This window comes from Dendrobium catenatum, unplaced genomic scaffold (genome assembly GCF_001605985.2).
Source record: "Dendrobium catenatum unplaced genomic scaffold, ASM160598v2 fragScaff_scaffold_1157, whole genome shotgun sequence".
NCBI lineage: Eukaryota > Viridiplantae > Streptophyta > Magnoliopsida > Asparagales > Orchidaceae > Dendrobium > Dendrobium catenatum.
Genome location: NW_021319619.1, coordinates 248038 through 270449, shown reverse-complemented (window position 1 = coordinate 270449; position 22412 = coordinate 248038). Strand labels below are relative to the sequence as shown.

General features: G+C 34.0%; 1 protein-coding gene across 1 annotated transcript; it reads right to left on the bottom strand.

Annotated features, from left to right (window-relative positions):
- Positions 1 to 358: 358 nt before the first annotated feature.
- On the bottom strand, positions 359 to 20546 carry LOC110097381 (MADS-box protein CMB1). Its single transcript, XM_020823738.2, has 8 exons — positions 20221 to 20546; positions 8334 to 8412; positions 5528 to 5589; positions 5331 to 5430; positions 2116 to 2157; positions 1964 to 2005; positions 1310 to 1455; positions 359 to 700 (listed from the first exon to the last, which is right to left on the bottom strand). The coding sequence occupies exons 1-8, from the start codon at positions 20403 to 20405 to the stop codon at positions 616 to 618; spliced, it is 741 nt and encodes a 246-aa protein (XP_020679397.1). The 5' UTR covers positions 20406 to 20546; the 3' UTR covers positions 359 to 615.
- Positions 20547 to 22412: the final 1866 nt, after the last annotated feature.

Genomic DNA, 22412 nt, shown 5'->3' with positions numbered 1-22412 from the left:
AGATTCATTGATTTCTAAGTACTGTAAGCCAAAGGTAAACAGTTTTTAGCTGATTTGAATTAATATTTCATTTGTGATGACTTTCTTATTGCTTCTTAAAGCAGTTTTTTGGTACAAAAATTAAAATTTTTATACTTAAAAGCTGCTTTAAGAGAAATTCTATTATGTGCGGCCACCGAAAGGTGTTCATAGGTCAATGAGAACCTGCCACATCATTTTTTTGTTGTGCACAGCTCGGTATCGGGTGATGCGGCACTATCTGATTCGCCTCTAACCCGTTCAATGACTGCACTGAATAATTTCTCACTTTAAAAAACAATAAGAAAAAAACGCCCCAAACAAAACCTAAATGTACAAGTATGAATATATGGTACACTGATACATATCCTTGATTGGTTCAATGCTTGTTTGTTTGTGTTCAAGATCAGCTCCACTATACATTACATGATTACATACACAACATGCTGTGCTACAAAAGGCTTTATCAACTTTATTATATCTTATTCATATTTTCTTTGAGTTGATTCTTCCCTATGCTGGAAGATATAGAATATATAAAAACCCTGCAGGCAGAAGATGAAAAGACTAACATATTTCGAAGGTTTGAAGCAATAATCACATCCATCCTGGAAGGAAGCCGTTGACATTGTGAGAAGAAGATCCGGTGTTCAATTGTTGTTCTATACAGACTGGACTGTATCTGTAAAGAAGAGCAAAGATGAGTCTAAATCTTGGACATCCTCAAAAAGTGAAGCAGAATAAGTAACTGTATTATTGCTATCCTAACGGCATCTCCAATCGAAAATCTCATTTTTCACTCCAAAATACTGTGAAACTTAAAAATGTAGTGATTCATTTCCGATCAAACTCCATTTTGCGGGCTTCTGCGAAGGTAACTGTCTTTGGCGTGTTTCTTCGACTGATCCGGTTGAGACAAAAAAATCGCGTTGGTGAACAGTGTGACGCCAATATTGGCGTCGCACTGTTCACCCGCAAGCGGAAGATTTGGCGTTCGGCTGGAGCGACTGAACGACGCCATACGCAAGTTTGGCGTTCGGTGGAAGATGCTCTAAGGTCTCATTTGGTTGCTTCTATGTGGAAAATATATTTTTAAAATTGTTTATAACCACAGCCAAATGATGGAATTAGCAGCTTTTATCATGCAAAAATTATTTTCCAGCTTGAAGCAACCAAATGGGGGCATAAGAAGAATGTAAATTTCAGTGATACTGAAATTAGAAGCAGAACAAGGGGGGCCAGATTCAATTAGTAGAGGAAGCCGGGAAAAATTGGTAGGATTGAAAGTTACCCAATTTGCAGAGAAGGATCACAAGGCAAGGGCTGAAAAAATACATCTGATTGAGGTTGACGATCACAATGTCCACCACCGTTTCCGCCACTGCAGCCACCTGGCCAAGATAGCTGGAGGGGAATTTCTGGCTCATCTTCATGCAACTGTGACATTTAAATGCTATAATAAGAGAAAATTCAAAAGTGATAAGGAAAGGTGATGGCATGGCAGTGCCATTTTCCTGAGTGTTAATTGTTTAGAACTGTTCATTAACATAACTTTTCATTTGAACTTTTAACGTCTTTTGAAGAGGAGAAATTATTACGTCCAGATATCCGGACCGTCCGGATTGTGATGTACACAGTGTACAAACAGTGTGTACAATCCGGATTGTGATGTACACACTGTGTACAAACAGTATTTGTGTGTACACAGTGTGTACATTACAATCAGGACGTCCGGACTCCGCACATAATAATCTCTCCTTTTGAAGAGCATTTCAAAGTTTCTTTGTCATTAAAAATGATCATGTGTGAATTCAGACAAAGACTCGATACTTATTTGAACTAGCTATAGTATAAGAAACCATTGACACCTGCACAATATATGATGCCTATAGATGAGAAACACTTACAAACAATCAAACAATATAACAATATATGGTCACCATACCTTCATTCTCAGAGCTCTGTTAGCTTCCTGCAGCATTTGCTCCTAAATTGGAGAAAATGTTAATTTCAAATAAAGTTAGCCTTACTAAAGAATTCAATCAGAGTTTAAGGTAAAGATGATGAGAATATATTGAAATGACATTATGAAAATACCTTTCTTTTGAGATCACACAGTTGATCAAGCATAAATTGGCTCTGAAATAATAATACAAAGGTACATTAGTTCAGATCAGAAGAAAATAAAATGCATACTGCACAGAACTTGAAATAATGAAGATGCCTCCAATATACTTTCTTCATGTCATCATTTTTAAGTAACATGTTGGATTATTTGCACTTCCATTTTCTTTTATCTTATGCAGATAGTGTTTGAAGGGCAAGTAGTGTACTTGCTTTAACAGCAATTGACATAATAATTTTACATAAGCTATGGATCTTACCACCACAAGAAGTAAGGATTGATAAGATTTTTGTATGTTCCGAGCCATTGTTTAAGTTTTCTTTTATCTTTCCGCAAGAAAAACTTAAGCAATTCCGAAGGTATATATAAATGGAGAAAGTAATAACATTAAAAAACAATCATACAGTTCTGACGATAAAGATATACTTTTCAGCTTTTCCATTGTTGAGTACGAGCAGTTAAGATATGGTAAATTTCCTTTCTTTGATGCTTTTAAAACCCCAACCGGCAACAAAAACAAACAAGACAGCATCGGTAGTGGTAGTAGCTTCAAAGGAATTGGTAGTATTTGTTGCATAGGAAAGCGCTGAACTGCAACTATACGAGGGTTAATGATCAACTCTTTGTCGGATACTAATTTTCACTACTTTAGGAAAGTTACCCGACAACTAGGATAGCTTGCGGTATATATTCCTAAAAAGCAAAAACAATTCATTTTATTTCAATGATCAAAACAGTTTATTTTACGGTCTTTAATTTTTCTAGTTTTTAGGGGTGAATGGGTGATTGCAAATTTTCTTTTTATTTTTCTGAAAAAAAAAATGAAGTATTGGATTCTAAGTGAAAATAAATGTACATTTCTTCCTTCCATAGAATTAAAGCAAGAGCATCGAAATTCCACTAAAGTAGAGTCCGTAAAACCCATTATTAAATTGTTGAAATGATGTCTTTAGGTTCCAAGGAGAAGCTAGCTACAACGATGGTGTCTACTTCGATTTTAATTTTAGATAGATATTGAGTCATGATTTGATCTTTCATGAAGAATTTATGAAGTCCATTTTTTAGTTGAATGATGTGACAATAATTTATGGAGTTAAGGGTGAGATCATAGGATAGGACATGAGCTAAAATGGAGTGGAATGCGATGGAAAGTTTTAGTGGTATGAGATGTGAGTGGAATGTAGGAAATATGGATGAACCATATTTTGGAGTGGAATGCAACGATTTTAATAGTTTTGCAAGTTTCTAATTAATAAGCATCTATGTGTGATATTTTGGGATTAGAGATGAATGAACCATCATCGTAAGTAGCGAGTTTGACAAGTCATGGGATATACATATCCAAATATCCCTTAAATCCATTTTGGATAGTTCTCAAGAATGAGACAAGTGATTTTGATGTTTAGCATACAAAAATTGAGTTGAAAAGAAATATAGATGTCTCCCATAATGAGGGGGTCACTTTGTGCATTGATGGAGTTGTTGGTCATGGATGTTGGTGAGGGATACATGTTTCAGCTAAAGAAGTGGGAAGGGAGGCAGTTGTTAGAGGTATGAGCAAACGAAGGAGATGTCATTAGCCATTGGTCTCTAATACCATGAAAACTAAGCTAAAGAAGGTTTGAAGTTTCTGATCAATCAGCATCCATGTGTGATATTTTGGGATTAGAATGATTGAACTATGATCGTAAATAGCATGCTTGACGACAATACATAGGGTGGTATAATTGTCCAAATATCCCTTAAATCCATTTTGGATAGTTCTTTACCTTGAGATAAGTTTTTTTTTTTTATGTTTGAAATTAAAAATTTTTAGCTAAGAAGAAATATAGATGTCTCCCATATTTAAGGGGAAGCTTTGTGTATTGATGGATTTGTTGGTCGTGGATATTGGTAAGGGATGCATGATTTAGCTAAAGAAGTAGAAAGGAAAATTGTTGCAGGAGGTATGAGCAAATGATAGAGATGTCATTAGTCATTTGTTTTTAATATCATGAAAACTAAGCTGAAAAAGGTTTGAAGTTTTCGATCAATAAGCATCAATGTGTGATATTTTGGGATTAGAATGATTGAACAATCATTGTAAATAGTGGATTGACAATGCATGGGTATAATTGTTCGGATCTCCCTTAAATCCATTTTGTTTGACTCTCTAGAGTGAGAAAAGTGTTTGTACGTTATGCTTCACATTAAAAATTGAGCCAAGAAGAAATATGGATGTCTACCATATATATTTGGGGGGGGAGGGGGGGGAAGGGGGGTTTGGCTTTGTGCATTGATGGAGTTTCTGGTCATGAATACTGGTGAGGGATACATGTTTTAGCCAAAAGAAGTGGAAAGGAAGGTGTTCATTGGAGGTGCGAGGAAACGAAGAAGATGTCATTAGTCGTTGGTCGGTTGAAATAAATATACAAGGGGGATATAAGGCGATGCCAATACGCCTATTTGCTTCGCTTCATTTCATTCAATGCAAAATCTATATTAGCATCGTTTTATATAAGGCAATATTATGAGTATGACTAAAAGTTACTAAGTTTGTTTTTAATAGAGGTTTTTGATTGGTTTGGTGATCATGATGGTTGTTGTGCATGATAGTGTTGTATCTTTTGATAGCTTTATTTATTGCCTTTTATAATTATCAACATTAGCTTGATAAACATATATTTGAACTAGTTTATTTATCATATTTATTAATTTGGTGATTGATCTCTCACCTAGGCAATTAATTTAATAGAAGCCACAAGGAGATATTTTCCTTTATTTATTTATGTAATCCATAAAAAACAAAAAGATCTATTATAACTATTAATACATTGTTTATAAAACTGAGGTCATTAACATATGAAACCAACTCATCTAATATGCATGAGCAATATAAACTTTTCAATATGTTTGTATGTTGAGGTTTTGAAGGACCTCCCCAATTACATGAATGGTGCATTGCCCTCATTTGGTTCATGAAATCTATTTTAATAGCTTGAAGAGATTCCATTTTTGTCTCAAATGTAAATATTAAGGTCTTCTAAAAGTGGCCCAACTTTCTAAAAATCCTTTAACTTCACGTACGAACACTCACTAGCAAATATAGTTTAACGGTAAAACTAAGCAACAATAAAAAAAGAATGATTGTAGTATGATGTACTGAATCATACCGGTAACAAGTTAATGCAAAGCTATTATTGAATACCTTTGTTGATCTGATCTGTTTGAGAGATATTTCTAGTTGGTGTTCTAGTTGCTCTAGTTCCTTTGTGGTCAGTTGGCCTAGGTCCTCTCCTAGAAGATTCCTGTAGAGGCTTACATTTTAAAATATATCATGCTGACAAAATAATCCATAATTAGGAAGGACAAATTTAATTAAGAGAAATAAAGTGTCTGAGTAACCTCTGTGACCGTTGTAGATATTCAACTCTTGCTTTTAGTTTTAAATATTCTTGATAATTGTTCTGCTTTGATATAAAGAAACAAAATATAAGTTAAACTCATAGATTGAAAAAAATTGCAAAATCAATTTAATATATATAATGCCAAAAAAACTTAGTTGCATGTAAAAAAATATATTTGTTAACCAAACAAATATAAATAGTGGCTTAAATTATCATTCAGAACAATAATCTCAATATTACTAAAAAATTTAACATATAATTAATATGCTAATGAGTGGTCACTAATAAATAAACTTAATCAATAAAATTAATCCATTTGATGAAACCCTTAAGATGTGATCTAGGAATGATTTTGCCCGTAAATATCAACATGTAATTAACATAAACGGATGACAAATATAATTCATGACCAATTTTATATCATCACAAATAGGTTGGTTGATATTTAAACATTTAGTAGTTGGGTGTTTGTCATGGTTTTGAAAATCGGACCGGACCGGCCGGTTCAACCGGTTCAACCGTGAACCAATTCTAAGGCCGGTTCGGCCCTCCTAACACTGTTTGTAGTCATTGTATAAGGTGACAACAAAATTCTTAAGCTAAATTGGGGATTAATAGGGTTGGATACTATTCGATATGATATTAATTCATAAAAGAACATGCTAAAAAGATTTTAGTTGGTCACCAGTACTATATACTAGGACAAGGGAAATTTTGGAGCTACTTGGCACAATCTGCCCTAGATTTCCAAGAGTTCTTCCTATAAGAAAAAACTTAGAATTTTAAGATAAATTCAATAAATCTAGAAATTTTCTTTTTTTAAAGCATGATTTACTCTCATGTCAGAAGCATTCTACGTTCTTTAGGCTTTGTTGCCCTCGAGCATATAAGACTCTATTCCTTAAATGATTTTTTATGATGAATAGATTAGACTAGATAGGAACATGACAGAATTCCCCTCTCGGAGTATATACTTCACTTTAAACTATTGCCCTCGAGTGTGACTTTTCCTAGTACCTTCTCCAAATATTCATAAAAAAAATAGGTCCAACACTTCATAAGTTCAAAAAATCTGATTAACTACCAATTGTGAGTAGACATGAAAGTTTAGTTTTTTCAATCTTGTTTGAGATGCTAGCCTACTTTTGCTAAGCACAACTTCAAACTCTACCTAATTGCAGGTAATAGAAAATCTTACAGGCTTGAGAGCACTACATCCACTCTATTATTATTTTTCATGAGGTCCCGTAAGCCAACAAGCTCTAGCCTCCATCAATAAACAAGTTCTAAGATCCCTTCACTCCAAATTCAAATTTGGAGTTGTTACTCCATGTAGATTCAATAGGAAAATTCTCCAATTTTTTAGCTTTAGCAACAAACTGAAGTACTTGATGTTGCACTCATTGAGTTTGATTGACCACTTTGTAAGTCATCCCAGTAGCTCTAGAATCTATCACTCCCTAATAAATGGGTCAGTTAGTCAAGACCTTTGTTAAATATTTTTCAAAATATGGGCTCAATTTCTAAATGAAAAATTGTAATGCTAACACCAACTTGTCTATCACAGGGTATCTTTGCATCCGATTGGTGAGGGTGTTAACAGAATATATAAGCAATCTTTACTGCCATTTTTTTTGTCTAATTAGAGGCTTTGGGGGAATGAAGATGGTGTTAAGAGTTGCTTGAGGTTGGCGAATGCCATCTCACTATCGGTCATCCACTTCATGACTTTCACTATTTCAAAGTCATGTACTGGTGGACTTTTCATGTAACTAGGTAAGAAATCATCTTTATATTTGCATTTATCGACACATTATTAAATTGTTATGAAATCAATTATTTACTTCAAAACATTAAACAACAAAAGATCCCATTTTGAACTGAACTTCTTCCAAAATTAAAAATATTTTAAACATGATACATATAAATTACATTAAGCAAATAGTAGAGAAAACTCCATTATGATTGCTAGATTATTTCAGTGGTTAAGATTTCACAATTTCAAAGTCATATACGTCCAAACTTTCCACTTAATAACAGGGGCGGATCCACCTTAAGCACCTTAAGCCCAACAGGGGTAATTGCCCCCCTAAAAAAAAAATCTTTATTATATGATTCTTTAGGTAATTTATCCCCCTCTTTTTTTTTTTTTTTTTGTCTTTATTACAAAAAAACTCAATTTTAAAATTAATTTTTAATTAATTATTTGTAATATTTTTTAATAGAGGTTTTAATTTAAAAGCTAACACCATAGCTCAAAGCCGTTTATAAAAGTATATTTGAAATTGATTTTGAGCACAAGATGGAGCTCAAAATTGGCTCAAATCAGTTTTAGTTAAATTAAATTATAATCGAGTTTTGATTATTATTTTTAAAAACCATAGCTCAACATTCTCAATTATATCATATTTCTAACTTTATAAATTAAAAATATGTTTAGAAGTCTTAAATAGAGTTATCTTGAAAAAGTAAACTTTGAGTTGACTCAAATTGATCCTAAGCTAGGTTGGCTCGCCTTAAATGAATTTTGATTTTGATTTGAGCAGGAATCTAACTTAACTAATTTTAAGCCAAAAAAGCTTGCACAAAACTATCTTGGCATTGGCCCTAATCAAATCATAACTTTTCAAATATATCTAATATAGTCTATATAATATGTAATTTTTTTGTTAATACTATCTTTTGATTAACAAAAAAACCAAATCAGAAAGAATTATTATCTTCTTAAAAAATTATAATCCACAATTCTATGGGGGTTATTTTCCTGCATTTAACAAGTGGATCGGAATAGCAGAAATAGGAACCTGCGTCTCCTTGGATGGAATCACGGTCTCTGATGAATTATAGCTGCACTTTTGGTATCTCTCAAGTGTCTTCATCATGCTGCACAACAAGCTAAAATAAATAAATATCCATGACTTATAGTTACAAAATACATCAACTCTTCAAATCCTTAAATCATAAAACCTAGTATTGAAAATGCATTAGAAGTATTACTCGAATTTGACACTTACAAAGAAAACTTTATAAAACTAGAATAAAGCTGGGTGTGCTTTATGAATTTATGCTTCGTTTGAAACAGCTTTCTTACTATTTTATAAAGCTGCTTTCAAGTATATATATATTTTTTTTGAATTGAAAATCTTTGTACTAAAAAGTTACTTTGAAAAGCATTAACAAAAATGTCTCAAACAAAGCATTAGTATTGGTAATAAAGGAGCCATATATAGTCAGCTCTAGCGTGACCACCCAATATTGAGGCTTCGTTTGGGAAGGTTTTTTCATTGCTTCTTAAATCAGCTTTCTAGTATTAAAAATAAATTTTTTTTATTAAAAAACTGTTTTAAGAAACAGTAAAAAAATAATCCCAAAGGAAAGCTGAATGTTCCTAAAATACCATTTCTTCAAACGATTAGAAGATCTCCAAATACACTAATCACGTGATTGTAGGCATTAAGTGCTGCTGGTAAATCAGTCTTGGTACACGTGCTTTCCTCCATCTCAAGATTGATCTTGCCTATGGATCTGACTTCTTCGTTCGCGTACAAAGTAGGAGGTATTGGACAGCTATAAGTAAGTGATGTTCAGTTAGAATTTCCTCAAGCAAATGCGATAATTGGAGGCTTCCACCGCCATGCCCTCTCGTCCGCTAGAATGTTGTTAAAGGATATTGGAGATTCCATTGGCGCAATTTTGAAAAGGATTTTATATGAGAATTTTTTTGTTATGAGTTAGGCTGTAAATGAACCGAGTGTTTGACGACCTACTCGTGGCTCGGCTTGATAAGAGCTCGTTCATATTTTGATAAGATAAACAAATGAGCTTGAACATTTTTATAAATAAATGAGCTTGAACATTCAATAACTAAATAGAGTTTGAACAACTTGACATTTGGTTCATTTATGTTTATAAACAATATCATTTAACGCTCATAAACAAACTCGTTAAGAAGCTCGACAATGAAGCTTTATTAGAACTATATTAGAGTCTTAAAAAAATATATTGTTTAATTTAATATTTAATAATTTTTTTTACTTATCCCGTCTAAAATCATTTAATAATTTATTTTTACTTCCCACATCCACCTAAAATTGCAAACAATTCGCTCTCTGAACAAATATACAATGAATCATAGATCGTTTGTTCATGAACGAGCTCATTGAGTAGCTCAAAAATACTAATTAGATATGTTTATGAACGGGCTTATTTGATAGCTCAAGAATGCTCATTAGATATGTTCGTGAACGAGCTTGTCTGATAGTTTAAAAAACTTTGCAATATATGTTCACGAACATGCTCGATGTAATTGTGTGTTAGAAGACTCGATAAGGCTCGTTTGTTAAGTTGATGTACATCAAGAAATAGAGCTCTCTTATAGCCCGATAAGGCTCGTTTGTTTAAAGCTTGATAAGAAATAAATGAACCGAACATAAACAAAGCATAAACACCCATTAATTTAAATGAACTAAGCTTAAACACAAATAAAGAAGCTCGAATCAAACTCAAACCGAACTTAAACAATCTGATCATAAACGAACTCAAATATGAACATGAACATACTCGGCTCGACTTGATTCATTTTGCAACTCTAATTATAAAATATATTATGGGATTTCTTTTTTGTTATGTGTGTGTATTTAAAAATTGTGAGAGAATCTATTAGTACTATTTTCTTAGTTTGCAGAGCGTAGTTGTTTCCTTTTTTTAATTGAATAACATCATTGATTCTCCTCTCTATTGAACAAAGCTAGGTTTGAATGTAACTTCATTATATTTTTGCATTATATTACTTTTTGTTTTATTTTATGGTATATTTTTCTCCATTCTTGATAAATCCTAAACATCTGTCACCCTCCATTCATTTGCTCACCGTCAATCTTAGCCTAGGATTTTGCTAGCCCTAGCATGGACAAGGGATCTCGAGCTAGTAGAGATGTGCTGCTTTCTATTATGCACAAATATGGATACGACACGACACGGATACAGGACACGTTAATTATTAAAAATATAGGACATAGACACAGGTTCGACACGGTATTATATATTTTATTTTTTAAAAATAATGTATAAAATTTAAATAAGTATAATTAAAAAAATAATTTAATAATAATAAGTCATTTAATTAGAATTTGTGCTTAAAATGATTAATATTAGGATGTCGAGAGTCGGACATTGATGCAGTTTATTAGTCACCGAGAGAGGAGATGACAATGTTCAGTGCAGAAAATTCAGGTATTACCGGCGGTTAGACCACCGGTATTAATCGACGGTGTTTAATAAATAGTCGTCGGAATTAGTGGCAATTTAATAATCGCGGGCTATGCCGTCAATTTAATTTTATACCGGCACCTTTACCGGCAGCCAAAGCCGTCGGTTTTAAGTAATTTTTTTTTGGCGGCGGTATAAACCGCCAGAAATTTGCCGGAAAACGTCCTAAATTTACCCATCCCAAGCCTTCCTCCTCACTTCTTCGCATTTCTCTCTCGCTGCTGCAGACGCTCACCCCCTCTCCTCTGACCTCTCATGATCCCGCCTCCGAGTACTGCGCAGGAATCCGACACTAACAACCTCCCTCAGGCCGAAGATCTTGCCCACAAGTCGAACCCATCTCCTCTCCGATCTCCTTGAGTCACACGGATCGAACTTCTACTCCAGCCGTCGGGCTCGTCTACCTCCTCTACCCTAGTCGTCGGCTCTCCTATTTGTTGTAGGTACATTCCCTAAAAATAGTGATGGTCATGTGTTTGTAGTAATGCCTATTAAGATATATTAATTGTGAGAGTAATACATTGATTATGAGAGTAATATCTATGGCATGTATTTGCAAGTTATACATTGATTGTGAGAGTAATATTTATGGCCAAAATATATTTTTTCATGATAATTATATCATTATTATTTCATTTAGAAAATATTTAAATTTAAAATTATACAATCAACTATGGCTAAGAATGAGTTATTTGACATAGGAGATTACTAGGGGCATATTTGATGGCTCCCCGACCAATGGAAAAGCAGAGTTGGTAGAGGCACACATGTGTAATGGTTTATATAAGGACCTAAAAAAATTGCTAAACAAATTTAAGGCCTCAAGCGTGGCAGGAATTGAGTAATTTTATATCATTTCGAGTTCATTTGATCATCAATAAAATTTTAAATAAGCTTCTTAAGTGTTTTTAGATCTTTGATTTGCATAAATAAATAATGCTAGATCATATAAAATGATTAGCATATTATAAAGTATCAAGAGAAGTGCTACGTAGAGTTCTAGAAAAGAAAGGGGTAAGTCATTAAGGATATGTATGCAAGAGTTATTACTTGTGTTCAAATACAAGGTAGTTTGACCAAGAATTTCCTTATTTCAATTGGATTACATCAAAGATCAGCCTTAAGCCCATATCTTTTTTGTTTTAGTCGTGAATCACTACAGGAAAAACGCTGAAAACCGGCGGTTTTTTCCGGCGGTTAGTGTAGATTTACCGGCGGTTTTTAACATTATCGGCGGTCTAACGGCGGTTTGTTAACCGCCGGTAAAAACGGCGTAGGAAATCATTTCCGACGCAGGTTTTTGCCATTTTTCCTGTAGTCAATGTTCTCACTAGACATTTAAAAAGGTTGTACCCTGGTGTATGCTTTTTGCTGATGTATTCTTCTTGTTGATAAGGCTGAGTTTTCCATTTTATCACATAAATTATTTATATTGTCATGTTGTATTTATTTGATGGTTGGTGAATGTATTTCAATTCAAGAAAAATATACTTGTTCAAAAGTAAAGCACGTACACTTGTTCACGCTGCAAATCTTATAATAATTAATTTTATAACTATGCAGGTAAATGTTTATTTTAACGTCCAAATGACTATTCAAGAAAAGAGATATTTGATGTATAATAGATTATTACTGGGTCGAAGAGGATTGACAGATGAATTTATACAGGGAGTTAAAATTTTTATTCAAGTTGCATATCAACTGCCTTACTTTAAGTTCAATGGAATATTTTGATGTTCATATTCGAAGCACAAAAATCAAGCATTTCTTAAACTCGATAATGTGAAGGTTGATTTATATCATAGGAGATTTGTTCCACATCAGTATTTTATAATCCTAGTAGAGCTGAAGAAACTGTAAGCCAGAGGGTTACAACCTTGATGAGAGAGATAGAAGAGATGAGAAATGTTCAAAATGAGATGCAGGCAAAGCTACGATCCTATAAAGATGAAAATCAAGAAAAGAAAGAGCAAGAGCAGACACATGCATCACCAGATAGTAAGGACATAGAGGGTGATTAGTACTTTTATTTATTTGATTAACTTATGGTTTAAACATTTAGTCTAATGAACTTGTTCTGTGAAAGCGAGGACATGAACATGTTATTATGGATTTATGTATTATGTTCGTTATAGACTTTATTTGGTTTGATGAGTTTATATTCATTGTTATGTTCTTATTTTGGATTTCATTTCAGTGTTATTGTAGTAGCTGGAAATTTAATAAAATTGTCAGTACATACCGGCGATTTGCCGGCTGTCGACGTCAGTACTCAACCGGCGGTACCCGATAGTTTAACCACCGGTAAAACCTACAATTTTGATGGCCAGTAAGACATCGATAAATAACCGGTGGTAAATCGATGGTGACCCGACGGTTTAGCCACCGCTAATACTGGTGGTTTTGACAGCCAAATGGCCGGTAAGCCACCGGTGATTAACCGGCGGTGACCGGCGCTACGACCGCCAGAAATTATCGGTTGTCTAGGCCGCAAAAAATTCGCCGGTACGTATAATCGTCAGAAATCATTTCTTACGCGATTTAGTCCGTCGATTTTTCAATCGCCGGAAAGCCACTAGTTTTTTATAAAACTGCCATAAATCTTTCATTAACGGCAAAAAAAAACCCTTCGATAATGCATGAATTTCCTGTAGTAGTTGTCGAGAGTCGGACATTGATGTTATGCAGTAAATATTGGGTGTTAATATTAATAGGGCGTTTGTTGTCGATGTTGAGAAGGCGTTAGACAAAGATGAGATATCAAGTTGTGGGTGTAGAAATTGCTAGTATCGAGCATCAATATAAAGACAGTGTCATACCTTGATATGAAGATCATTTTAAAATGTTGATGTTGTAATAATGTCAGACATCGATGTTGAGATGAAATCGAATATTATTGTAAAATCAAAGTTATAATCCGCCAAAGAGAAATGAAAATGAGAATATTTCATGAATGATGTATTAAGTGCAGACGATTGATTTATTATTGTGGATAGGAAATAATAAATTAGTTATTATATTTAAATAATAAAAAATTTAAATACAAAAAATATATTAAAATTTTTCATAAAATATTTAAGATAGGTGTATCGGACACGTGTGTCTAATTTGTATTTAATATATTTTTTTAATATGACACATTTTTTATGTGTCTAACACATGTCGGAGGAGTGTCGGACGTGTGTCGTGCCGGACACTGCATGCCTCTTTGAGGAGAAGTATCGGTGCATCAAGGGCTGCTTTTGATGCATGCGAAAAATTTGCAAGCAATCAACACTAAATTTAACATCATTGTAACTACTCTCCATGGCATCCTAGCAACCCCTCGTTATTCATCGTGTCCCTGTTTCCTTGAATCCATTTTATTTTGGGTTTGTATCGTCCACATTCTCATTAGATCTGATTTGGCTTCGTTAGTTCTTGCTAAATCCTTCAACCTCTCTACACCTCAGCCCAAGATTGCTAGCGTAACCAACTTCGGTCTTCTCGTCACCCAACTTCGGTCTTCTCGTCACACCTTCTTTGGTTTGGATAATCCTCAAGCCTTCTCGTCATTTATTGTCTAGAGATTTCATTGATGTCATCGCCAACATATGCTGAAATTCACCTCATCCCAACTCCCTAATGGCTTTTTTAGGGTACACTTTGGTGCTCCCCCTGCCTAATACTTCCACCATTGGCAGCCCGACTCCCTTGCTAGGTGGTTCCTTTGTCGATGATCTTTGTGGTTTCCCTTTGCCTCTATCGAGTTTAGTTCAAAGTGAGACGTATATTCTCTTTTCCTCTAGTTTGCAACATTTATGACTTCCAACTCACTAGGATGAACTTGCTCTTTTTATTCCTAATATGTGTTTATAAGACCTTCAAATCATCTGAAAATTTTATAATTAGTGGGTAAGTTTATGAATGGTAGGCCTTCTCTTCAATCAAACATATCCTCCTTTCAAGCTATACAATTTATGGAAGTTTCTCTGTATCATTACTTAATCCGAAGCATGTCATAATAAAGCTTCCTCATATTGATGATTATATAACTATCTTATTTAGGAGATTTATGCTAGTTGAAGTTTCTTTAATGAGGCTTTCAAAATGATCTCCTAACTTTTGATTATCTAATGATGAATCCATAATTATTCATACATGGTTGCATTTTCACATTTAAGAGTTCACCTACTTGACAAATCCATCATTTTCTAATTGGGTTTTTAATTTGTCAAACCTCGATCTTAGGTGGATACTTTTATTGCTTTTGTATTGTATTGATTCTTAAGTCAAAAGATATTGGAAGAAAGTAATTTTTAGGAAAAGGTCAAACTTTTGTTATCATTGTCTCTTGCCTAGGCATGGCATTCATATTTGATGAAAATCCACCAATGAGAGCATTGAACACCAAGAACCCAATACCATTATTTTTGAAGAATTTCCCCACTTAAAATGGATCTCATACCATAGGTCCAATTCAATTCAACGGCACCAATACTTTCTTCCAACAAATTGCTGATTGATTTCCTTCCATCAAGCTCTAGAATCCTAAGCAATTATCTTAAAAACATAATACAAATCTAACTATAATTTGATAGTATTTTAATAATGGTGGCTACAAATTCTAAATCTTGTGATGTTGATATTGATAATCTCACTATGAAAGTTATATACCAACATCGATACCTCTTCATTAGCAAATCTAAAAGACCTTTACCATTCCTCATGATCACTCCCTTGATGATAATTTCACTATAAAAGTTGCTCCCCTATATACCTCCCTCGACTACTTAACAAATCCAAGATGTACAACCTATCTCTCTTTTTTAGTTTGGCTATTTATGCTAATAAAAGTACCAAAATATACTCTTACATAAGCAAGCATCTTTATGTGGGCGGAAATATAATTCATCATAACATATTCAAGTCATATACACCTTTGCAACCTAGATCATCTGCTAGACTAAGGCTTCGTTTGGGATAGCTTTTTTATTGCTTCTTAAAACAAAGTTTTAGTACAAAAGTTTTAATCTTTGTATTTAAAATCTGTTTTAAGAAGCAATAAAAAAGTCATCCCAAATGAAGCCTAAATGAAGATGCTATGTTGGAGAACTCTAACTTCTACACACAAAATTCTAATAGGTATCATGAGAAAGGTTTAAGCAGTGCCCTCATTATACTAGATTTTCTTCAATATTTATTATGTTATTTGATGTAATAGAGTGGGAAGAAGAAAACAGCTAGACTAGTCCTATCTACCTTCATATTTCGTAGATTGGCCTAATGTGACCTCATATTATAATTGTGATTTTAATTAATGATAATTAATTTACTTTTAAGAAATATTAAGAATTCCAAATAATCATTAAATGGCCTAATAGCCTCCTACAGTTCTTTCGCAAAGTGGAAATGGGAATTGAAGTACAAAGGAATCATGAGCACCATCCTCTTTTAACAACTAAGAGACTTTTATTCAGCTCTTCAACTTTTTTTTTTTTATTGAAATTAAATTCATTACATTAGCTCTTCAACTTATTTATCATCTATAGTCATCATCAGGGTTATGAAAATTGGGTCACGAGTTGGGTTGGGGTCCAACCCAGAACTAACTCGACATTAGTTGACCCAACCCATTTTTGCATACAAGTAAGGTATTTCAACTTGGACCTGACCTGCGCGGGTTGTCGGTTTGACCCGACCAGACCCGCTGTCAAATTTTGATTCAGAAATGTGCGTGCAAGTATGTGACGACACAACAACGATGAGTCAGCAATCCCGGTCAGGGTGGCATGCAGGCGACTGTGGCTATGGGAGCTCGCTGCTGTCAGGTCGGCACCGACAATGGCAAGGCATGGGTCTGCATGGCATCATAACAGCATGGCACAACGACCACGGTCATGTCAGCGCCATTAATGGCAGCATCGTCATAGGCTTATCCATGGCTCCATGTACACTTCACGCGACAAGACGGGTCAGGACAGCGGTCACTCGACGTGGACAGGGTGGCCTACGTGACTCACAAATGTTTTTCAAATGGGTTAATCCGAGTTGAGTTTGGGTTTCTAGGTCAACCTGAACCCTACTTGTCTTTCCAAACATGTCACATCCGGGAACCCAAATCCAGCCTGTTTGTGAAAAGGGTTGATCCTAACTGGAAATTTTTGGTCGGATTCGAGTTAGATTTTTGGGTCATGTCAAATATTGACACCCCTAGTCATCATGTAAACAAAATTGAGGTCAAATTTAAAAAACCTATTAATATGCAACTATGAGAAGAAGTTATAAATCTAGAGCCGAAGTGTATATCTATATGTGATTTTTCTTTTGGGATTTATAGCATCCCTCACATTATTCGATCAATATTTGACTCACATCAAAAGTTTGTCAATAAACTCTAAATAGTGCCACTAATTAGACTTCATATGACTTATGCTAAGATTTTTCAAGTAGTGATTTGCCCAATTAGAAAGTCAAAATAAATAATCGATATGGTTGAAAAAAAAACTTTTAACTTAAAATTGCATGAAAATTTGCATATAAATAGATAAGTTGAGGGTTTCATATATCAAATGTGATATTGTTGTGGAAAATCTAGAAAAAAATATATCGCAAAGCCTAGTCCAATTAAATGATTTTACTAGTACAATTTGATAATTATAAAATGTGCACTTCTTCATAATTAGAGACCAAGCATTTATACAATGTAATTGGCATGATTCATGAAAACATCACCTATGGTGATGTGATGATACTTGATTTATTGGATTTGTCATCAAGCATTGATGAGTCATTGGCATGATCAAATGTCGAGTGACCAAGGAGTTATGCATAGAGCATTAGTGACTGATAGATGTCAAACATCACTTATTAGTAAGAATCAAGTGGTAATTGAGGGAGAATCATCAAAAGTTAGTGATGATGGGTAATTAACTATATAGTTCTCATAATAGGAGTGCCTAGGTGGTTGATAAGATGGTTATCCAATTTCATGCATTGGAATTGGACAACAGTCAAATGAAACTATTAGGAATCAAGTGATGATAGCTGTTTTCATTGATCATTCTTCTAGTAGGATGGGAGAGCAAATAATCGGTAAGGTATGAATTGAATGTCAACAGATAACGAACATTAGATGTTATTTATTAACAAGTATTGATGGTCGATTGTAAAGGTTAAAAATCGAGAGAATGGTGGGTATTTAACTTAGTAGTTCTCCTTATATGAAGGGAGATTGAGTAATCTAGAAGATGATTGTCAAATGTTAGTTGTTAAAAAATATTAAATTTTGATAGCTAACGACTATCAAAGATTAATTGTTGGGAAACATCATACAATAATCAACTTGGAACATCATGAGATAAGTGATATATAATAAGTGATTGGTTTAGTTTTTTTTTTCAAACAAGTGGATAGATCAAACATCTATGAAGATAGGCATTAGACATTGCTATCATACATAGAACGTCAATCATTGGTAGATGTCAATAATGATTGCTGAAGAACATCAAAAGTTGGACAATGTTTAATAGTGAATATTATAGGCCATGCGATAATGAATGATTAATTTGGTCAAAAGAGCGAGTTTAGGCAACCAAAATGATATATGTTATCAATTATTTATAGCCTTCAAATATTATTGTGGTACAAATTTCAATGGCTAATATACATATATTGTTGGTCATGTATATGTGTTAGATAATGGTCAATAAGAAACATTGAAAACCAAGTGACAATAGGGTCATCAACTTTGTCACTCACTAATAATATGTGACATTGGGAAATCGCGACAAGTCAAACACTGGTGGCTAATGGACAAAGTCACTATTAGATATTAAGCGATGATCAACATCGATTATCGCAAGTAAGGTGATATAGTTGGCGATCAACTAGATCATTCCCTTTTAAGTTATTCAAATGCCCAGTAAACGATCCATGATTAAGGGGATCAATATCGGCCATCAATTCAAACTACTCCCAACGTACCCTTGATCTCCCTCCTATTTATTAGTCATGCCATTCCTAAAAAGGTATAAATAATCCTCTCTTTCTTTATTGAAGGGACCCAAGCATGGAAGAAAAAGAAAAGAGAAAAGTTCTTTTCCCACCAAACTCCCTCCTTGACCATGGTCGATCCACTGACTGTCGTCGGACTATCGCCGCACTTCCGCCCAGCCATCGATTGACGTCGGAATTCCGCCTTGCCACCGACTGTCATCAGACTTCCGTCAGACCACCAGCTATCACCGGACTACCAAGCGGCTGCCAACTGGAGCCAAATTTTTGTTCGACTTCCGAACATCGCTGGATTTCTGTCTGATCTCCTTTCGTCGCTAGATTTAAACTAAATAGTTGACTGTTGTAATCAGATCGTCCTCAATTTCAAGGATGAACCAGTCATTTGTAATATATTCAAACACTAGTGAAATTATTTCAACTGGGTGTAGCCCCATCGTTTTTCTCTCCAGGATTTTCCACGTAAAAATTTCCCGTGAATCTTTTTTTTCTGTTTGTGTGCTAGATACTCATGCAACGCAAAGACCAAAAGTTTTTCGTACTTTACCGCCACAAGTATTCTAGCCCTCAACATTACTAAATATAAAGATTCTCTCCACCAAAACTCTGCCCCTCATTGTGATAGAAAGAAGATATATTTATAGATATTCAAAGAAGATATTTTGATCATTTCTATAAGAATCCATATTAGAAGATCGATCTTAAATAAACTCGCTTTGATCGTGTTACATTTTTTGAGCTTCTGAATGTCTCGATAATTTAAAATTGAGCAAAATTTTTAATTTTATCCCGTTCTTCCCATTAAAATATTTGTTTTGAATAAAAGCATGCGAAGTCAGGATGAAAGTGAATCCCTAAACTGCCTCGAGAAATTCAAAAAAAGATATTGTGTTCACTTGTCCTCATAATAGCTCAAAAGCCTGAACTTCTTCTCAAGCTTAGAAAAGAAGATCCTCCATTAAACCAAAGCACACTAATTAATCTTCCCAAGAATTATCTCTGCACAGCCGTTTTCACGTCCCCCTATCTCTAAACAATCATATAAACACTAAAAACCCAAAAAAATTGCCCTGCCAAACCCGTTTTAAACCCTACAGCACCAACAAATAACAAAGTGGAGATAGTCTTGTCAGAAGAATCCAATTATCCTCCACCCCTAACCTTCCAAATCTTCCAGACAAACAAAAACTGCAGAGACAGCCAAATAATCAACTTTACATAATCAAAAACCTAGATCCAGGCTACCGAGGCCCCCACCACCAAGATCTCCATCCCAAACCCACAAACCCAAAGCAATCCATGCACCACTCCCCCATGATCGCAAAGCACACGTACTTCCCTTTCCAGAACCCTAGACAAGTGAACACAGCAAGAAAAAACTTCAACACAACTATTCACCAGTCGATCGGTGGAGCTAATCGCTATTACCTGGAGCTACTGCAGAACTCGAACAGCCGGCCGCGGTTAGAGAATATGATGAGCGCAACCTCAGCATCACAGAGCACTGAAAGCTCATACGCCTTCTTCAGCAACCCATTCCTCCTCTTCGCAAACGTCACTTGTCTGTTAATCTTGTTCTCAATCATCTTCAGCTCCACTCTTCCCCTTCCCATCTCTCTCTCTCTCTCTCCTCTCCCTTCAACTTTCTTTTTCTCTCCCTTTCCTTTCACGATCACTCTGTACGTATATAGAAGAGAACAAGGGGGATTAATTGCGGGATTAGGACTTAGCTTTTCGTAATTGTTTTCCCCAATTTTGACGCGGAGCTTTACAGTTTGGAGGTGACGAGCGTCATTGCAAACCTTAAAAAGTCCGACTTTTGGCGGAGACGATACGTGTCGAGCAGACAATGGCGGATAAAAGCGGGCGTTTTGAGTTCGCTTAAATGCCACTGGGGTTTTGCCGAATTACGGAAAGCAGCATCTGCATGCTTCTGTTCCTTGAATATCCGAACCATTTTTTCGATATTGGGACAAAGGCTAGAAATGACAAAAAATTAATGGGGGTGTGAAATGGTCTTGTTTAATAAAGATATTTTATTCAGTAATAGACTATTTGAGATAATTTTTTTTCTATTTTGTATTTTAAATATTAATTATAATTTTGTTTGATAGTTGTTTAATTTCTTACTATTTATTATTATTATCTTTTAATATTTCTATAATAGAAAGTTGATTTATGAGACCATAGTAGCTAATTGCACCGTCTCAAAAGATCTTGTGAGATAATAATAATATGTTAATGATAGAGATAGGATTGTTGAATTTTTTCAATATGTCAAAATAGGAAATAAAATACTTTTTGCCCACTAATATATATATATATATATGGATGTCTGAAACTTTTCATAAATATGGTTATAAAATTGTTGTGGGGAAAATAATTTTTTTGAAAGTTGTTGTATAAAATAACGTTTTAGAACAATTTTTTTTGAAAAGTAGCAAAAAAGTGTAACCAATAAAAATTATGGTTGAATTTTGAAAAGCAAAGTAGTAAAACAGATGTCCCAAATGAAGTCTAGGATTTCACTATTCAAATGAAATTAGAATTTAAAAAGAGTTATCATATCAAACAATATAGTTGAATATCATCATCATAGCATTAATTGAAAAAAATCTTTATTTATGAGAATATATTAGTGAATTCATGCAAATTTATCATCATAGTGCTGTTTTGGCCACAATGCAATGAAAAAGATTAGTTTTATTCACCCTACATGGCTTCATCCCTTTCATAATCCTTTCTTTGGAGTAAATTCATATATATTTTTCAAGAAGGTTGAGCGTACGTCTTATCAGAGAGATTTAACATTTTTATGGAGTAAGCATCTATGTACATAAAAGTGTTCATATATTATCCTCAGATAAGTGAGCCATTCGACTTAACATATGGATAGTTTTGATGAGTACTTAGGACACTTATCAAATTGGATTACAATTAGAAGGACCAAGCCTTGGCTAGCTATCTTATAGGAGGTATAAGTGAGGGTTAACTTATAAGTGTTGATTAGTATTTATATTAATGTTTCATAGGACAAGAAGAAAAAAAAAAATCTAAGAGGGTTATGCAAGAAACTCATATAAATAAGCTAGCAAATTATATTTATTATACAAAAAAATTTGCAAATTTGAAAGGATGAAGAATCTACACAAAATTAGGAGAGCTATTGAGGTGTTTAAATTCATAGAAAAAACCCTTCTACTTATTGATTGTTACTATAAGAAATTAAGAATACTAGTGAAAGTTTAGCAATATATAAGCACCATTTCAAACCTTGCAAGACACTTAGGCTTCATTTGGGATGACTTTTTTTATTGCTTTTTAAAGTAAATTTTTAGTGCAGATATTAATTTTTTTTATATAAATAGTTGTTTTAAGAAGCAATAAGAAAGCCGTCTCAAACAAAGCCTTAAACTCATTATAAATGAGCATCCTTTCTTTATATGTCTTTTATATACTAAACTTCATTTGGCTATTATCAATATAATAATGTAGGAGTTGGATACCACTCAAGTATGAATTTACTTGCAAGTAATGATAAGTACTATTTGTCTTAAAAGGGATAAGAAAATATAATGTGCCACACAAATACAATAATATTTATATAATAGTTTACTATT

Bases quoted from the DNA above. Each gene is read 5' to 3' on its own strand.
- LOC110097381 (XM_020823738.2), bottom strand. From the start codon at position 20,405: ATGGGAAGGGGAAGAGTGGAGCTGAAGATGATTGAGAACAAGATTAAC. The intron at 5,590-8,333 runs GTTCCTATTTCT...ATATCAAAGCAG, and splicing joins TTCCATCCAAGGAGACGCAG to AACAATTATCAAGAATATTT. The intron at 2,158-5,330 runs GTATTCAATAAT...TTATTATTTCAG, and splicing joins AACAGATCAGATCAACAAAG to AGCCAATTTATGCTTGATCA.